This window comes from Nycticebus coucang, chromosome 11 (assembly GCF_027406575.1).
Source record: "Nycticebus coucang isolate mNycCou1 chromosome 11, mNycCou1.pri, whole genome shotgun sequence".
Taxonomy (NCBI): Eukaryota; Metazoa; Chordata; class Mammalia; order Primates; family Lorisidae; genus Nycticebus; species Nycticebus coucang.
This window is the reverse complement of record NC_069790.1, coordinates 108470025-108490391: the sequence shown is the minus strand read 5'-3', so window position 1 is coordinate 108490391 and position 20367 is coordinate 108470025. Positions and strand designations below refer to the sequence as shown.

At 36.4% G+C, this 20367-nt stretch overlaps 1 protein-coding gene across 4 annotated transcripts in view; it reads left to right on the top strand.

Annotated features, from left to right (window-relative positions):
- The window catches only part of DGKI (diacylglycerol kinase iota), a 438324-nt gene that overhangs the window by 256932 nt on the left and 161025 nt on the right, over positions 1–20367 (top strand). For all 4 annotated transcript variants that reach the window (XM_053553914.1, XM_053553913.1, XM_053553912.1 and 1 more), the window contains 4 exons: positions 7633–7688; positions 8619–8681; positions 13994–14067; positions 15490–15601. In XM_053553914.1, coding sequence (XP_053409889.1) covers positions 7633–7688; positions 8619–8681; positions 13994–14067; positions 15490–15601 — 305 coding nt within the window. The remainder of the gene's footprint in view (positions 1–7632; positions 7689–8618; positions 8682–13993; positions 14068–15489; positions 15602–20367) is intronic.

Sequence of the window (20367 nt, the reverse complement as noted above, 5' to 3'; positions counted from 1 at the left end):
TTAGAAAAACAATGATAATATTTTCACAAATATTTATCCTCAATGTGAGATGACATTGGAAAGAAGAAAATATTTTTTAATGTATGCGGTTTGAATTGAAGGCAGGATGTGCCTGTAGGTATAAATTTTGGAGTCATTTGTATGGACGTGATAACTAAAGACTCTAGATTGGGTTAAAAAGCCTAATTGCATCGGGGTTAGCCGAACACAGGGGTGCTTATCTTTTACTCCATATGGAGAGAATATGGAAGATGTGTGAGTTATATGCAGTTCAAATTGCATATTGATTTTTATCAACATGTATTAATCTTATGTTTATGAATATCTCCCTAGTATGCCTTGAGTGAACTGGATGAATTTTAGCCAAGAAGTGAAAATTGAGCAAAGAAAGAGTATGCTAAAGATATGTGTACTGAATTTATTTATGTGTGTGTGTATTTTTAATAATTGCAAGCAGAAAAACTCATTAGTCTGAATAATACATTGGGGAGCCTTGTTTTTCAATATACAGAGTTGGTAAAAGTGTATACATAGGAAATATAAGTAATAATTCAATTCTGAAAACCTGGAAATGTATTTTCCCATGTGGACTGGGTAGCTGAGTCCACTGTCATTTTTTCATTTCATCTTTGGGTGTGAGAAGGTTTTCCCTTAAAAGTATCTTACCAAAGGAAATTTTGGCTAAGTTTTCTTGAATCAAGTCAGAACATATGCAATAAATAGCCTTTTAAACCAGTCTTTATACATGTTAAAGCAGTGAATTCCATTTGATACAGAAGCCTTATAAATTGTTGTTTATTTAATAAAACCTAAGATTAGAAAGGTTTATTTATGTCCTTCTTAGTAGTTTTACATTGTATAGTTCCAAGAATACAAATAACTCAACACACTGGCTTTTTTAACTACTTGTATATTTTGATGCAATTAGGCTTTTTGATGAGAACACGAAGAACACAGGGTTGCTTATCTTTTATTCCATATATTAAGTTTTAAAAACATGTGTGTAATACTGAATTTCCATGAACAATGCTGAAGAGTAGCACTTTGACATTATACTTGGAGGACATGATTTGCAACCATGGAATGAGGCCATTCCACATTGTAGTATATTTTTTACCAGGAAGAATTGACTTGTGAATTTTGGCCAATAGGCCTCATGTGTCCACCCACTTGGAATGTCAGAATGCTGGCTTTAAAGTTGCAGTTGGCCTTGGCCTCAGACTCACTGATACCAGGGCCAGCCACAGGCCATCCAGTTGCTACTTAAGGCTAAGAAGCTGGCTATTGAAAAGGTATCTGAGGTTCACAGTGAAAGGACCAGAGATTGATGGAGACTGAAGGAGCAGTTTAGGCTGAAAGTGAACAGTTATCATCTGCACAGGGAGGACAAGTTCAAGGTCAAAGAAGCTGAGGCACTGTGGTCGCAGAGCCCCTGAGGCTCTCAGGTAGAAAAGGAGACTCAGAAGAAGAGGATCATCTTCCAAGACCTATATCCAGCAGGACAAAGATGAAGTCTCAGGAAATCTTTTGGCCTTTCTCTCCAATATCTTCCCAGAGATCCAAGAAAACTATCTCATAAATGGATATGAGAAGAAATATGGACCTGTTCCATGGATTGGGATGGTAGATGCCCTTAAGGAGTGTGAACCTTACTTATAAAGCTCAATTTAGAGTCTTACACACATGAAAAAGCATTATATTATTTCTTTATATTATATAGTGGGTATGTATTATATCTACTAGTATTATTGGAGAGTAGTAAATCTATCTTCTTAGTACAGACTTAAAACTTACCTGAAGATTTCATCTTTTTACCTCCTGTTCCTTAGAAATTTAATGAGTTTGTTGCCTATTTTCTTATGCCTTTCAGCTCAAGCAATATATATATATATATATGTATATATATGTATCAGGGAGATTTGAGTTCTAGTAAAGATCTAGTAAAAGATTAATTTTTTGAAGAAAGAAAGAAGTTAAATAATTTTTTCCTCTTAATGCTTTCTTGAAGATCAGGAGCTTTATCTATGAAAAGGTAGTATATTATTATTTGTATGTCATGTGAAGTGGCGGCCAGGCTGAAAGTAATCCATTTCTGCTAATGGCTGGAATAGTGGATGTTAGTCTAGTTGTTTGGGCTGCTTTTAGTTCCTCTTAATCAAAATAATTGGATGGTAGAATTCAAGAATTTGTCACATGTTATTACTTGATGTATCAATAATCATTTACAAGTTAAGATTCTTTGTCATGCAAAAAAAGTTATAGAAATTCTATGTGAAGGAATAAAATAGTATCTGAGGAGGTAAATGAATACATGTTTCATGAGCACTCGTGTGAATTTGCATTATTTGGACTCCTGAGGAACTTGATGTTGGGTAGAGACCTTTGGCTGGAAAGTAGCACACTACTATTCCCCTGAATATTTTTTAACTACCTTATTTCTAGGGGAATAACTCTAGGGAGACAAAGGAAGCTTTAAAAGGAAGGAAACATATAGCAAATTATGTTGAGACTTAAGCAACCTTTGCAACCCTTTGAAATGCTAATAGTCATTGAATAGATACATTTATGGAGGCGAGAAAGTTAGAAATGATATATGTATGGAATATAAATGCAATGTGAATGTTTGTGCACCAATCACCATACACTACTTGTGGGCAGAAAACACACGGAAAACCATGTGACTTCCTGCTTTTCTGAAGACACATTGGTTTGGAAGTCTACGAGCCTGGCTTAAAGAAAAAAGTCTTCAAGGATAATTAACAAGGGCTAACAAAGGGGGAAGGGGATTAATAGTTAATTTAGGAAAAAGGAACAAATGAATCATGTTAAATAAGTTAATGTGTTTATATCAGACCCTCCCAAGACCTCGAGATTGATAGGCAGGCTGAAAAAAATATTTGAAAAGGCATTAGACAAAAGCAGGGTTTTTAAATCCCCATTCTGATGGCAAACATCTTGTTTTCATGCTGTGTATAAAGATGGGGTTAATATATTTAATGGATTGAATGGGTTATATCCAGAGCTCATTGTAATTATAAATGGGTTGCATCCATAGCTAAATCATTTAGATGACTTAGATGATTTTGAGTTGGATTTGGAAGAAATGAATCATGGGGGCAAAAGGGTGGACAATGGCAGGTGGAATCTTGGCCTCCATGACCTTTGCCATCTGGTATTGTAACCTGTGTTTATGTTATCTTACATGGCCTTTGTAGATATAATTAATTATGGTTAATATTAAAATAATAAGCTGGCTTCGAGAGAGGCAAGAATCCTGGATTATCTGGGTGGGCTCAATGTAATAATGTGAGCCCATAAAAACCAAATGGAAGGCAGAAGGGAAAGTCAGATTGAAAATGTGAGAAGGACTGTGCCACTATGTGCTTTGACAATGGAGGGGACCAGGAACCGAGGAACACAGGCAGTCATTAGAAGGGGAGAATGAGCCCAGCCAGGAGCCAGCAGGGAGGGAAAACTTCAGTCCTGCAAATACAAGAAAATGGAGGTGCTTGGAGGTGAATCTTTCCCAGAGTGAGACGACACTGTGACTGGAGCCTTGTAAGAGCCTAAGCAGAGGACCTATGAGAGCCTAGTCCAGATTTGTGACCTAAGCAGCTATAAAAAAATAAATAGATGTTTGAAATCACTGAGTTTGTAGGGAGTTGTTATGGCAGGAATAGAAAACTAGTAAAGCTGCTGTTGGTGTCCAATAGATCACAAATAGGTTGATGGTGTAGCCATACGCAGTGAGTGTTTGGGTCTCATTCTCCCACAGCCTCTTCCTGCAGAGGAGGAGATGGGCAGCCTCGGAACTGGAGCAGTAAGCCATGGATACCTCCACCGTAGAAGTTTTGTGGTATTCAGAGTATTGTAGCCTTTCTTGAGATTGCCGCTCATGGTATCCCTCATTCCAATGAACAGAAACAGCTCCCTGAAGGAATGAGAGCATTTGAATTTGCTCATTGCCCCTTTCCCTATTCTTCCTCCCACACACCTTCCTTCCTTCCTTCCTTCCTTCCTTCCTTCCTTCCTTCCTTCCTTCCTTCCTTCCCTTCTTCCCTTCTTCCTTCCTTCTATCTTTCCTCCTTCCCTCCCTTCCTTCTTTCTTTCTTTCTGTCATACTGAACAGAGTGCCTTGGCTTCAGCCTATTTCACAATAACCTCAAACTCTTGTGCTCAAGAGATCTTCTTGCCTCACTCTCCCAAATACCTGGGACTACAGGCACCTGCCACAACTCCTTGCTAGTTTTTGTATTTTAGTAGAGATGAGGTCTCGCTCTTGCTAGTTTAAAACTCCTAATCACAACTAATTTACCTGCCTCGGCCTCCCAGACTGTTAAGATTACAGGCGTGAGCCAATGCGCACAGCCTCCTTTCCTTTGTTTTTTCTTTTTTTTAGAGACAGAGTCTCACTTTATCATCTTCGGTGGAGTGCAGGGGCATCACAGCTCATAGCAACTTCCAACTCCTGGGCTTAGGCGATTCTCTTGCCTCAGCCTCCTGAGTAGCTGAAACTACAGGCGCCTGCCACAACGCTTCCTTTCATGATGTGGTTAAGTCCTGCACTCTGGACCTCCTCAAAGGCACATCAACTGTTACATGTGTGCACGTGGACATAATCAGCCCTCTAATCCCTTCCTTAATAGCCAGTGGGAAGTGCTGGAGTGCTATTACTTGCAGGCTAGCTATTGCTTTCTTTTTATCTGGCTTCTGTAGGAAATGCTAAAGCTCTAACCCTAAGCTGAGTCATGTCTCTTAGCTACAGCTAATCTTCATTTCTGATTTGTGTTTGAAGTAGGGTAGATATAAAAATGGAAAAAGGATCTGATTGCCAAGGCAAACTCAATCTGGAAGTCAACAGTATAATACAGTAGACCCTCCATAGTTGAACTAATTTTCATAGATGGGACATACACCACATGTACATATCAGTACAGTAGGCCTAGTTCCTTGTGTTGGCCACCTCCATATGTTGACCTGTCCCTTGGGTGGTCAACTTACAGAGGTTCTACTGTATTAGGATTAATGTCCAGACCCTAACTGGATTTCCATCACACCTTTTCTGCATCCAAGGCCAAATCATTTGTGTGATTCCCCTGCCTCCTTATGTCTTTCTGACACCTCTCAGAATGTTAATGTTGTGATAGATATTTTCTAGGTTTACTATATTCATTGAATAAAATTCATTGGATTTTATATAGTTGAATCACATCTGATGTAACCTTTTTCATCAGCTGTATGAGTGAAATCACCAAAAACTTAGTTTATTTATTTTATTCTAATCTTGGTTGGTCTCACAAAAAATAGTCTTTTGAGAGAAAGAAAAAATTTTTTTCTTTTTCTTTTCTTTTTATTTTTGGTGCAGATTTTGGCTGGGGCTGGGTTTGAACCCTCTGCCTCCGGGCGTATGGGGCCAGTGCCCTACTCCTTGAGCCACAGGCACCACCCAGAAAAATGTATTTCTTAAGAGAAGGATTTTTAAGTTCTTTAAGGCTTATAGGGAAGCCTCATAGAGATAGAAATATTTTTCAAACCATAAATTATAAAAAGTGTATGTGTAATAGTTGATTTAGGATTCACTTAATAGCTATGGACATCAGTGCTCTGAAAAAATTCTGTGCCAGAACTATAGCTGCCATTTTTCATTTCTCATAACTTTATTGGAAACAGGATATGATTTTTTAAAATTAGGGCCTATATACTTATGATAAATTGCATAACAGAAAAAAATTTCTCATTTTGCCTCTGGCTCCATAAAACAAGAAAGAGTTAATGCAATTGAAAATGATACTCGGGCGGTGCCTGTGGCTCAGAGGGTAGGGCGCCAGCCCCATATGCCAGAGGTTGCGGGTTCAAACCCAGCCCTGGCCAAAAAAAGAAAATGATACTCAACCAAATCTGTTCAAAATAGTTCAAAAACAACCTGTTATTCAGCAGCCACATTTATCCTAAAGGAGATTTAGTCTGTGAAAATGGCAAACTCTGTGGCCATGAAGGGGCAGTCAAGGAGGTAGAGTAATTAATATTGTTATTATCTCTTGTCTTCCGTTTGTTTACTATACCTTATAATTAAACACTTTAGCTTTTTTTATTAAGATGTAATCAGAGTAGTATTTCTTTCTTTTTTTTTTTAAATTTTGAATGGCCCACAAACACATGAAAAAACGCTCATCATCCCTAATCATCAGAGAAATGCAAATCAAAACCACCCTGAGATACCCTGTAAACCCAATAAGAATAGCCCACATCAGAAAGTCCCTAAACTGAACCCTTTACCTTTTATATTATCTTGTTTCTAAGGTTAGAGCACTTAATTTGGTAGAACAGAGTAAATGGTTAAGGAGCACCTTAAAATAGAAAAATTATAAATATATGAAGATAATTCTCAAGAGCCAATCTACAAAAATGCTATAATTTTTAAGGTTCACCATCCTCTCCCCAGTTCTGATGTCATGTGCTGATGTTATGTTCTAATAATCATGGAAATAATCTAATAATCATTTGTCCAGGATGATCTTGTAAGATCCTGTAGCTTTTGTTCTGCACAGTCTTAGTGAGGCAATGTTTTACTACTTCTCTTCCTCTAGACAACAGTTCTTGGGGATTGCCGTTCAAAGAATTGGGATTTGGGATTTGGAGGGCGTCAGCTGGTTAGTCAGCTGTCTTCTGAGACAGGGAAAGACTTAGGGAAAGACTAGACTCAGAAAGAAAGAATGAACATATGGGAGAAAATAGCAGAAAACCAAATGCAGACAGTAGGTTCCTTCGGACTGTCTCAGAATTTTTTTAGGAGACACTTCAGGGAATAATGTTTCATTTAGGGACTTTGCAATCCCTTGACTTTATGTGAAAATTCTTGATGCTAATTCTTGTTTTGTCTTTGTGGGTCCTCAACCTATATGCCATACGGCAGCAAACTTGAAATTAACCTGTTTATCAGCCAGAGTCTTTGCTGTATTCAGCAGGTGCTCACTTTCTCCTCTGCTCACGTACTCACCCTCATGAGCTCACTCTCTGTCTGTGTGTCCGTCTCTGTATGTGTGTTCTCCACTAAACAAAATGATTTTGCAAAGCCTGTCACAGGCAAGGGAAATGAGGATAGTTTAGCATTTTTGAAAAATGTGAAAGCAAATCATCCATTCATTTTTATCCAAATTCCCCAAATTTAATAGCCTCCCACAGTTAGTGGAAGGCATGCCCTGTGAAAGTCAAAGCAGATATTCTCTCCTCCCCTGCCTTCCTTCTCTCCCCAGCCTGCATCTCAGACCCATACCCCATGAGTCCAGAGTGTGTACCCTTAAGGTACATGCAAATCACCTGGACAGCTTGACAAACCACCCCACAGACTGTGGGACCCCAGACCCAGGCATTTTTCTAATTCAGTAGGTCTGGGGTAGAAACTAACAATTTGCTCCCAATTGGAGCTATACTTTCGTAGCACTCAACACCTGTGCCTATAGCACTGGGTCACCATTTCAACTGGCTTGAGCCTACAGGAAGGATGATAATAAAGTTGTTGGATCTGTTGGGTCTGCAGGGTGAGGAGGGAGTGGGGGTGGAAGTAGGAATGCTAATCTGAGTCATTGCCTTTACTGAAGCATTTATAACAAAACTGCCTTTCCTCTTTCACAGAAGCAAATCCAGAGAAATTCAACAGTCGTTTTCGAAATAAAATGTTCTATGCAGGGGTAAGTATATGTTTTACTTAATAATGATTACATATTATTTAATATTAATTTGCTGTAATAAAAATGCTAAGTATGTTAAAAATAAAAAAAGCACATGCATCTCAGACATTTATATACATGGTTCATGTTTAATGTCTTAGTTTAAGAATGAAAGTAAGAGTGTTATTTCTTTAGTTAGTTGTCAGAAAGATAGTTGGTATCTATCATCTTTGAACTTTAGAGCCCCAAGCCTCCATGTTGTACAAGAGGGTATGCTGTTGAGGACTGATACTAAAATATAATGTAAAAAATAACCCATCAAAGCCAATGTAAGAAATGGGTAAATTGGATATACTGTAGGATAGAAAGTCTTAGGTAAGGGGTAGTTTTCACTGGTGTACATACACACTGACCTTCAAATAGGAAATTGGCAGAACAGGGGAAGTTTTTCATGAAAGCATGTATGCAGTGAAAGGGGGCACCTTCTTTTTCTTTCTTTTCTTTCTTAGGCACATTTGTGAAAGCGAATAGAGAAGGGGAAAAAAGAATCCAAAAATTTCAGTAAAGTGCAGTTTAAATAAATGCCACTAAAAAAGGGAGTCAAAAATAAAAAGGGGGTGAATTAAGACATCCTCAGTGGCAAATTAAAGATTTTGTTGGCATCTAATAGACAAATGGGGTGGCCAGGAGAGGTAGGCAAAATATCTGCTTGGAAAATACTTTTGCCTTCCTGGTTCTGTGCTCTAAAAATTTATTATATTATAGTTTAGAAACGAAGAGATTTCAATTTGATAGTCACTGCATTGCCTTACTTTGGATTTAGCAAAAAGAGAACTTCTTTTGTATTTTATGGATAATTTAGAATCATTGATAATTATCTATAATATGGGAGCAAGAATTTGGCATAACCATAACTAAGAATTTCTTTTTCTTAATTTTCTTGTGGTCCAGGCAGCTTTTTCTGATTTCCTTCAGAGAAGTTCTAGAGACCTATCCAAACATGTTAAAGTTGTTGTAAGTATAGAATTTGTTGATTGATTTCATTCGAATATGAACATAAATGCTGCAAAAGTAAACATACAAGTACCAGTTTATACATTTAGATTAATCACTGGCTGCATAGAGATCATTTGTTGTTCTTCATTCAGCCAACATTTATGAATACTCCTATGTGTTGGGCACTTCTTAATTGTTGGTGATAAAGATAAATATGAAGACTAGTTTCACTGCTAAAGAAACACACAGTTCAGTTGTGAACAAATGCATATAAGTCACTACAAATGATGTAATAAATATTATTGAACTATGTATACAATAGAGGTAGAAGAAAGGGAGAAATAAGAGCTCTGACTATGGTGGGATCAGGAAGACCTTTGTCAAGGAAATGATGTTAGCTGGGTCTTGAAGTATAAATTGATGGTTACTAAACAAATACACATATTCCGGGGTTTTTTGAGGAGTCTTCATAAATATATATTTCATATATATATATATATATTTTTTTTTTTTTTTTTTCTTTTCCTATTTCGTCCTTGGCCTCTGTCCTAGGTTTTGGGAGAAAGGGAAGGAGGAATTTATTGTTCTCTAGGTGATACATTGTAAAAAATAATATAATTAGTTTTTCTAAGACATAAAATGTTTTCTTAAAATAACCAAGTTAAAAGAAGGAATCAATATGACTCGATTGTACTTAGTAGTATATGAAAAAAAAAGAAAGAAAAATATAGATGGAGAGGAAAGCATGGGAATATAACAATGCTTACATTTATCACGGTGTAGGTAAGAAAAAGAATATGTAACAAGAGGGAACAGAACATAATATGTACATGACAATAGAAAAAATGTGATCTTAAGCTAATGGGAACATAGAACAATATACAGCAGCATTAGATGATACAAATTAAAATTTGCGATCACTAGTAAGGCGTGGGTGAGACATGAACTCTTAAGTCAGTTGGATCAAGAAACCAAGGCCTTTACCATTGGTACCAACAGTCTTTCACATCACTTTCAGATATTTCTGTTCTTATATAATTACAATGAAAAGTAAGTATCTTTTAGTGGTGAGGACTTTTGAAAACTAAAGTATTGTCTTTGTAAGGGTAGCTACAAGAAAGACACATGGTCCATTGACATAAGACATGGAACTATAAAAATACCAGAAGAAAGTGCAGGGAAAACACTTAAAGAAATCGGCCTGGGCAAATATTTTATGAGGAGGACCCCTCGGGCAATTGAAGTAACCCTAAAAATACACTACTGGGATATGCTCAAACTAAAAAGCTTCTGCACAGCCAAGGACAGAGTACATAAAACAAGCAGACAGCCCTCAGAATGGGAGAAGATACTTGCAGGTTATGTCTCTGACAAAGGTTTAATAACCAGAATCCACAGAGAACTCAAATGTATTAGCAAGAAAAGAACAAGTGATCCCATCTCAGTGTGGGCAAGGGACTTGAAGAGAAACTTCTCTGAAGAAGATAGGCACATGGCCTATGGACACATGAGAAAATGCTCATCATCCTTAATCATCAGAGAAATGCAAATCAAAACCACTTTGAGATATCATCTAATTCCAGTAAGAGTAGCCCACATCACAAAATCTGAAAACCATAGATGTTGGTGTGGATGTGGAAAAAAGGGGACACTTCTACACTGCTGGTGGGAATGCAACCTAATATGTTCCTTTTGGAAAGATGTTTGGAGATTACGTAGGGATCTAAAAATAGACCTGCCATTCGAGCCTGCAATTTGTCTACAAGGTATATATCCAGAAGACCAAAAATAACTTTATAACAAACATATTTGCACCAGAATGTTTATTGCAGCTCAATTCATAATTGCTAAGTCATGGAAGAAGCCCAAGTGCCCATTGACCCATGAATGGATCAATAAACTGTGGTATATATACACCATGGAATATTATGCAGCCTTAAAAAAGATGGAGACCTTACTTCATGTTTACATGGATGGAGCTGGAACATATTCTTCTTAGCAAAGTATCTCAAGAATGGAAGAAAAAGTATCCAATGTACTTTGCCCTACTGTGGAACCAATATATAAGCACCCACACTTCCATATGAAAGCTATAACCTAACTACAGCCAAAGATGAAGGGAAAAGAGGAAGGGGAGGGGAGGGAAGGGGGGAAGATGGGTGGAAAAAGGGTAATTGGTGGGACCACACCTATGGTGCGTTTTACAAGAGTACATGTTAAATCTACTAAGTGTAGAATATAAATGTCTTAACACGATACCTAAGAAAATGCAGTGAAGGCTATGTTAACCAGTTTGATGAAAGTATTTCAAATTGTATATAAAATCAGCACATTGTACCCCATAATTGCATTAATGTATACAGCTATTATTTAATTTAAAAATAAATAAATAAATAAATATGCAGATTTTTACTTTGATAGAAGGGATGGGGGAAAGGAAGAGCAGAGAGAGGGAAGGAGGGAGGGGCTGCAGTCTTGGTGTATGACACACCTTTTGCAGGCAAGACACAATTGTAAGAGGGACTTTACCTAACAAATGCAATCAGTGTAACCTGGTTTCTTGTAACCTCAATGAATCCCCAACAATAAAAAAAAAATGATGGCTATTAAATGTAAAGGGCAGAACCCTTCACAAAACTTCCCTTGTTTCTTCAGTTGCCTGCCACCCAAACAAAAATAAACTTCACTTTGCATTTACAGGAACATCTGTAGAACCCCCTAAGAGAGCCCTTGAGTGCCGGGCAGCAGTCATATTGAATACCATTGTATCGTCCAAGTTATTGGATTGACATCAAACTCTACATTTCCTAACTGCTATAGAGTTTCTACCTCATATCTGGAAGTTCTCTTGATAAATTTCTCATGGCTGGTGGCTCTATAGCAGAGACTAAAGGAAGCTTGCAGAGAGGCCAATATGACAGCAAATAACTAGGAAAGACTTGATATCGGCCAATTCACATAATATTCAAAGTAGAATATTTATGCAAATTATATCTTCTCAGGAGGGAAAAGTCATTAGAAATGAAGTATGAACATTTGCGATGCAGTTAGGTCTACATTTACTAGATATATGACTTTTGGAAAATCATTTAACCTGTCAGAGAAATTTGCTTTCCTTATATCTAAAATAGTCATATCAAGATGTGTCTTTGCAGAAGTAGTTTTGGACCATTGGGCTATGACACAAGGGACACAGCATATTTCTACAATGATGCCACTATTTATTTTCCTAAGTATGAAATGAGAAGAATAGAAGATTAGTGCGAGTGATAAGAAGCATATACAGTAACAGACCAGCTTGTCTTTGTTATAGGGTGAAGTCAGTGTTTTAGATGTAATACTTAGTAATCTCTGATATAGATATAAAATGTGTATTTGAATATTTGACCAAGAAAACACAAAATAAGTGCTAACAAAACGTACACTATTTTCTCTACTTTCCTTAATTTTTCTTGTTGTTATTTTATCAATGTATGAGTTTGTATGCAAGAACATATTTTGCATGCAAATATTTTTCTTTATGTGTGTTAAGTAGAGAGAAAGTTGAAAGCCTCCAAAGAATTGTAAGTTTAATGTAATAATATGTAAGAAGACTTTACAAAGGACTATATAGAGTAAGATGCTCCTTTTTTTGTTTTATTTGATGAGTTCACAGAATCACCGACGTGTTTCCCAGGAGCAAAACGTAGAAAATTAAAAAAATGAATTTTGTTCTAAATACAATAATATTCATGATAGCCTTTTTTTCTATATGCAATGTTAGTGCTTTGTATGCTGTTAATGTATTACACCCTAGTTTTTTTAAGTTTTATTTGCTTATAACACACAACTTTGATAATTTAAAATGTCTACCTTTTTTCTTCATTGACATAGTTATCTATAAACTCATTCAAATCTTCAAATCAATTGGGAGACTTCATGTTTGCTTAGTAGATGAGAATAATAGAACCCAGTTTCAATCAATGTCTAGGATTTGATTCCTTTCTTAAATTACATTTAAACATATTTTGTTTATTTAGGATTATAGGGTTTCCTGGAAACAATTTCTGGGAAATTCTCACAAAAATTATGCTGTATTAAGTTCACCTGGGAAAAGAGTTGAATGCTGGCCTCAACTTGAGTGCTAACAAAATCACTGGGCCTAAACCGAATCTACTCCTAAATACATTTTCATAATTTGCAGGAACCATAGAAATGATTTGCTTCTCTCTCCAAAAGAGAAGGCAATGGGGAAATTCAGAAAAGTAAAGAGAAAAGAAGACTTTATACCTTTGACATTGAGAAGTTTATAGTTGTGATTAGAATTTTTCTCTTCTGTCTTTTGTCACCAGTGGAGAATGACAAAGGGAAACAAAAGCCTTTTCTTTGGTTAGTCAGAGGATGATACTCTTGAGGGAGATGCTAACAGATTACACAAAGGTTTAGATTGAGGACAAACTGTTCAGGGGCTTTATACATCCAGAGCTGTGTCCAGTCTCCAAGAAAGCAGTTTGTCTTACAAGTTCAAAGTCTGTAAAAGATTTAATTTGTAAGAACAAATCATTAATGGAGATAATACTAATTTATCATGAATATCTTTGTAAAAGTTTGTAGTATAATATACCTTTCAAAAAGAATTCAAAATATTATTTAACAGTTTCAAAACCAAAATTATCTCAAAAGGCAAAGAAAATAAATGGTTTTTTTCGTGGCTTCTTTGAATCAGATGACTGTAGTAGCAAATGCTGCTGTTTGAACATGAGGCTTTATTCTTTATGTTCTTTTAAGTGTTCATAAATCTTTTAATGTTGATACTATCAGCCTTAATATCTAATAACAATCTGACGTTAAGAAAGGCAGTATTTCCTTGGATTGTGGGATCAGAGAAAAAAATCATCATTTTGGTCAAATGGCAGCTTTGTTTTTATACTAAGTCAAAACAAAACCTAGCTCTGAACCTGGAGTCTAGTAAAACTATAATTAGAATATATTTTCAATCATAGTAACTGGCATTCACTTCAGCACAGATGGAGCAAGATTAAAAAGATCATCATGGTGCAGGGGTCCTCAAACTGCAGCCCGCGGGCCACATGAAGCGGTGTGATTGTATTTGTTCCTGTTTTGTTTTTTTACTTCAAAATAAGATATGTGCTGTGTGCATAGGAATTTGTTCATAGTTTTTTTTAAAAACTATAGTCTGGCCATCCAACGGTCTGAGGGACAGTGAACTGGCCCCCTGTTTTAAAAGTTTGAGGATGCCTGGATACCATTGTCAAGCCAGTTATCTTTGGTAATTTGTTAGACTTGTGACTACTTCCAAACTCTTGCTTTTTCTGTTTTCGTTGTTGCAGTGCGATGGAACAGATCTCACCCCAAAGATTCAGGAACTGAAGTTTCAGTGTATAGTATTTTTAAATATACCTAGGTAAGCTCTGCTCATATTATTTCTTGGGTTGATGTGAACTCTGCTTGACTTGAGGTTATCTATTTTCATAACAAAAAAAATTTCACATGTAACAAATGATAATTAGTTATTTTAAAGCCTTACTAGAAGTTTCTAGGTCAAGTATTTTGCTCTCCTACTTGGCTTATTTAGTGTTCTTGGTGGTGGGTGGTTTAGTGTGTGGATGTGTCCTGTGTATTCTATAATTATCAGTCCTTAAGAAACCCAGGTGGCTCTCTTGATCGAAATATTCACATTTAATTCTCAATTACTGTTCTTCTCTTCCCCCACTCCCCAAGAATGACAGTCTTGAATAAATGTCTATTCTCAGGTTCCCAGAGGTGATAAGAAATCCTCCCATCTGATCTGAGTATGGAATTCTTTCAAAATCTTTGTAGATGATTGCTTTGAAAAAAAAAATAATAAGATCGATTAGAGTGCTATATTCTAGCCAGGACGTTAACTCTCTTTGGTGCTTTAAAGACCTCTGGAGAAAGAGATTCTTAAGATAACCAGTCTCAAAACAAGTGCATTATCTCAGTGGCATAAAATTAGATTCTCGCCTCCCAAGCCAAAATTTTGGAAGGGATGGATCTGTAACATTTTGTTATTTGTTCCCCAAATAACTGAGATACAACATCTGCAATACATCCCATTTAGACCGAATTTAATCAAAATAAGAGTTTTATGTAAATCAACAGCTAGGAAAATGTATCATAGCCTCCTGACATTCTTGGCAGTGCTCAGTATAGTCCATTGCAATCTTATTCCAGAACTATTTGCCGCCTAACTGATGTAGCAGGCCTTGCTTCTCAGGCAACATTATTGCCTTTCCTCATTGCTTTTCTCTAGTACCCTTCCTTTTCTACTTTTCCCCTTCCTCTTCTTGTTACTTCCTTTGGGTATACTTTCTCTACTTCTCCATTTCTTTTATTTCGCCTTTCCTCTCTAATCTCTTAACTATATTTATCCCTTCTTCACTCTTCTTTATTTATGTTTCCCTTTTCCTGTGTGTATTTCTTGTGTTACTTTTGTACATAATGGTAAATGCTACCCACTGTCTCTTTTCTATTATTAATAGCATGGCTGTGCCTTTCTCCAAGACCAAATTCTGAAACTGCCTATAGATAATAGCATATATAAAAAGCAGGCACATATAAATCATAGAGTAGGTAATATTCATGAATTAGGAGAAAGTTGGATTGTTGTGGAAATGATGGCCCATTTTCACAGGTGATATTTCAACCATGATAATAAGTCCATTTTCATTTCCATTGGAAGGTACCCACCAAGAAGAGAATACTGTTCTTATGTTAAATAAACATTGGCTCTAACTACAAAGGAATCCTTAGCGATGGTCATGAGAAGAATGGCACATGTTTCATTCTGTCCTTGATCTTGCAGATATTGTGCTGGCACAATGCCCTGGGGAAACCCAGGAGATCACCATGACTTTGAACCTCAGCGTCATGATGATGGGTATATTGAAGTTATTGGATTCACCATGGCCTCTTTGGTGAGCTGCATGACTTTTTCATTAAAATGTATTTTAGTCACAGTTAGTTTTTTTTTTTATTTCACAGAACTTTAGCATTAATATAATTTTCTCTCCTGCTTTGTCAATTTATAAACTGTAATAATAAGTAGGAAAGCATGACTAAAACTTGCTTGCAAATACACGTACACTATACATTTTTTAAGGCAAGCAATAAAATGAAAATTCAAGGTGATTTTGGTACTGTGGCAACTGGACCTTTGCTAATGTCACAATAATGATATCTTTGTATATTCGGGTATTTTGTGAAAGTGAAGATGCTCATCCCATTCTTAAGTAAGCAAAATAAAGTTGAATCCAATATAATTATTAGTTTCCTTTTTACTTAAACACCCAGTAAACCAAAAAAGTAGCAACTTTGTTAGGAAAAGTAAGAAAAAAAGGTCATCCTTTATGTCGCTAAGAAAACTGATGTACATTTGTTTGAATTCCAACAAAAATAAGTATCATTTGTTTATCTTCCCGATTAATTTTTCTACAAGAATGAAAATTTTTTCATGCTAATTAAAAAACTTTACACCATAGAAATACCTTAGTTCAGACACAGAAAGTATTTGCTACTTTTTTTTGGTTCACTGAGTGTTTAGGTATACCATTATCATAGAATACCTGACTATACAAAGACACCATTATCGTGACATTAGCGAATATTCAGTTGCCATAGTATTGAGATCACCTTCCATTTTAATTTGTTTGCTTGCATTAAAAAAAAATTATATACCTAGGATGAAACCTACTTGATTGTGATGTATGGCTTTTTAAATGAGATTGGCTAGGATCTTACTGAGAATTTTTGCATCTATAGTCATTAGCAAAATTGGTGTGAAATTTTCCTTTTTTGTTGGGTCTTTTCCTGATTTTGGTATCAGGGTGATGTTTGTTTCATAGAGCATGTTGGTGAAGATCCCTTCCTTCTCAATTTTTTGGAATAGTTTCTGTAGAAAGGGTATAAGCTTTTCTTTGAAGTTTTGAAAAAATTCTGGTGTGAAGCCATCTGAACCAGGGCATTTTTTCGTTAGGAGATTTTTTATTGTTTCTTTAATATTAGTGCTTGAAATTGGTTTGATCAGCAGATCTATTTCTTCTTGATTAAGTCTAAGGAGAGGGTGTGATTCCAAGTATTGATCTATTTCCTCCACATTGTCAAATTTCTGGGCATAGAGTTTTTTTGTAGCATTCAGAGATAATCTCTTTTATATCTGTGGCTCAATTCTGATATGAGGACAATTGATGGTAGCACATGGTGGGGGTGGGGGGTGCAGTGGAGAAGGAAAGGAAGGAGCGGGTGGGGGGTCATGGTGTGTGACACATCTCTTGGGGGGCAGGACACAATTATAAGAGAGACTTTACCTAACAAATGCAAGCAGTGTAACCTGGTTCTTTGTACCCTCAATGATTCCCCAACAATAGAAAAATTTATAATGTAACTATATTACATTATAAAGCAGATTTTAGATATGCATTCTCATTCATTATTCAATGATATGTAGCACAGGAGCTGATTAAAAATTGTGCTTGTTTTTTTATCATGTGTCATTTGACCACACTCTTGGTTTGTAAAGCAAATCAAAATGAAGCTGGTGTTTGTAACTTTTGGTTAGCACTTGGTTTGTGCTTTATTTTCTACGTGAAAGCAAGAAAGTTGTTTTTCTTGCTCTAACAAACCAAAACAGATACCTTTTTACTCATCTTGTTAATTACTCATCATCAATTAGCGGAAGTTAGTGAAGTTTAACCTACCTAATAATCGATAATGATTATGTCAAGAATCTCCATCACCTGATTTGTTGATGTTCTTTGTTAAATCCTCTCTTAAATGAAACAGTTATCACAGCATAAAAGATTGATCTGGGATTGACTTACTCTTCAGGGTGGTTGACATGTATACAGTTCTGATTGCCAGTGTTTTTTTTGTCCTTGCAATCTGCCACACAGCTTAGAGCAAAGGATCTAGGACCTTAGGATTAAGGTCAAGAAGGATATTTTCTTTTTTTTTTTGGTTTTTGGCTGGGGCTAGGTTTGAACCCGCCACCTCCGGCATATGGGACTGGCGCCCTACTCCTTGAGCCACAGGCGCCGCCCAAGAAGGATATTTTCAAGGAAGAATTTTCAAAGTGGCAAAGTCATGCTAGTATATGATGAGAAAACATCTAAGACTGTTCATATATGTTTTGCTCAGTCTTTTTCACTTATCTGATGAACATTTATTGAATAGTTACTAGCTAGAGCTTCCTGGTTCTGTCAGATAGGAAGCTCTCAGAGATTGTCTGAGAGATGATGATCCCTTACCTAGACTTGGGAAGGCATGGAGAATATTGGTTATTTTTACCTATTGCTCTTAGGATCAAAAGCTACATCTTTACTTGGCCTATAAAGTCAAGGTTCTGTCTGGTTCTCCAGCCTTCCCCATTTCCATCTTTGCTTTCAAACTCAAGTGGCTACACAAATGAAGCATAGCCCTGAACACCCCTCACTGCTCTTGCGCCAGCAAATGTTGCACATACCATCTCTAAAATCTTCTTTACCTCTTCTGTTCCCATGCTTATATCAGTGTCTGCTTCTTTTTTATAGTCTTTTTATTTTTTGTTTTTGTTTACCACTGTGGAATTGATATCATTTTTATTCTATTAATTAGTGTAATATTTTAGTATAATAATTGACATAATAACGAGTGTGTTACACCAATTATACAGAAGAGCTGCAGCAGACTGAGCCTGGGTAGTCTGAGGAGAGTTGAATGGAGGGTCTCATATAGTACACTAGGTTGAGAAACCATTCCTGAGCTGATGATGCAAAGTTAAACAGGCAGTTGCCTGTAGCAAAATAAGTGGTGCTCGGAAAGGGCTACCTGGCATGAGTGATATTTGCTAGGAGAACACAGTCAACACATACTAACTGAGCAGAGAGAAAGTCAGGGACATAAATACAATGACTTAGTTCTCCTCCTTGACCTCAGGATCTTCTGCTGGTGGCTCCATCTGGAGATCAGAAAACAAGAGAGCCACTGCTGCTGTCCAAACGGGTCAGCCTTACAGGGAGAAGGGAGACCTGGGAAGGCTAGTGGGGCAGCCAGGAGCAGCAAATGGGGGCCGTCCTTCACTGTGGCATGTCACCAGGGCCCAGCAGGAAGACCAGGACATGTGTTGGCAATGTGTAAATGTAAAGGACACTGAGAAGAGGAATGGAACTTGGCATACTGGAAAAAGGGGAATTTAGACATCTTATCTTCTGTGGGAACTATAAGTAGTTTTATGTAGTTGAAGCATAGGTGAAAAGTGAGTGACAGCAGCTGGTACTGAAGAAGTGGGCCAGGGCCAGGTCATAGAGTGCACGACAAAATTTACCCAGGACTTCTTACTTTATTCAAGGTTATTGGGAGTTAGTAAAATATACTTTTAAAAAATATATTTATTATGGGAAGATGTCAACATAAAAATAGAAAAAATAATATAATGGACCCACAAAGTATCATCACTCTTGTTTGCTACTTATTAATTCATGGGCCACTTACTACTCATATCACAATATAGCATTCTATTTTTCTTCATTCAATAGTGTTGTATTTTTTCATTCAAGGGGAAAATTGAATGAAAACCGAATTTTATTTTCAGTCCTTCAATTTCACATATCTTGAACTATTGTATTGATTATACTGTATTTCTAAGAAGGTAAATTATTTGGAAACTCAAACATCTGTTTAAGCTGATCATGTAAGCAGAAAAGTATAGTTGTTGGGGTATAAAGGTGTATATTTTTGAACATTTAAAATAGCTGCTATACAAATCAATAAATAGTAGGTTAAGACCCGGCCCCGGCTGAACTGCAATCAAAAAAATAGCTGGGCATTGTGGCGGGCGCCTGTAGTCCCAGCTACTCAGGAGGCTGAGGCAAGAGAATCGCTTAAGCCCAGGAGTTGGAGGTTGCTGTGAGCCGTGTGATGCCACGGCACTCTACCGAGGGCCATAAAGTGAGACTCTGTCTCTACAAAAAAAAAAAAATGAAAAAAAAGAAACATTTTTTTCTTAGAAATTGATATGTGAGAAGTAATTACAACTATAAAGTTTTAAGATCATGGAATAAACTAAAGAAATACATTTGTACATTGGTTATAATTCAAGGAAAATGCAAGGAAAATAAAATTCAGAGTAGCACTTTAAGAGAGATTTTAAATAGAATTACCAGAATAGGAAAAAAACTGTTTCTTTCAGACTTCTTATCCTATAATTGCAAATTTCAGAGCAGAAGTCTTCAATTCATTTAACTGGTTGAAATGCATTCCTGCTAATTAAGATGATTCATCACTGGGTAAGGGTAACCTGATTACCTTTTTGGATTTTACACAGACCATAATCAGACATTGTAATTTGTATTTATTTCTGACACAATTTTCTGCCATTATGCTTGTGAGAGTCCTTTCATGTTGAGTCTGTTTCTAAGTAATTTAAAAACTTTTCAAGACAGTTCAAAGCATTATTCAGATGGAGGAATTGGGAACCTAATTTGCCATTTGGTATGAAATCCAAAGATTTCAGTCTCACGAACTTTAAAGAAAGCATGTCCAGCTTTCTTTTTATTAATTCAAGTTAAAATGTCTAAGTTCTTTTATAAATTAGGAAAGCCAAAGGTTATCCTGTGAGGAAAAAATTACACAGAGAAACTACCAGGGTTGAAATTTTATAGTTATTATATAAGATAATCTTTTGTTTTTTATAAAAATATAATATTGA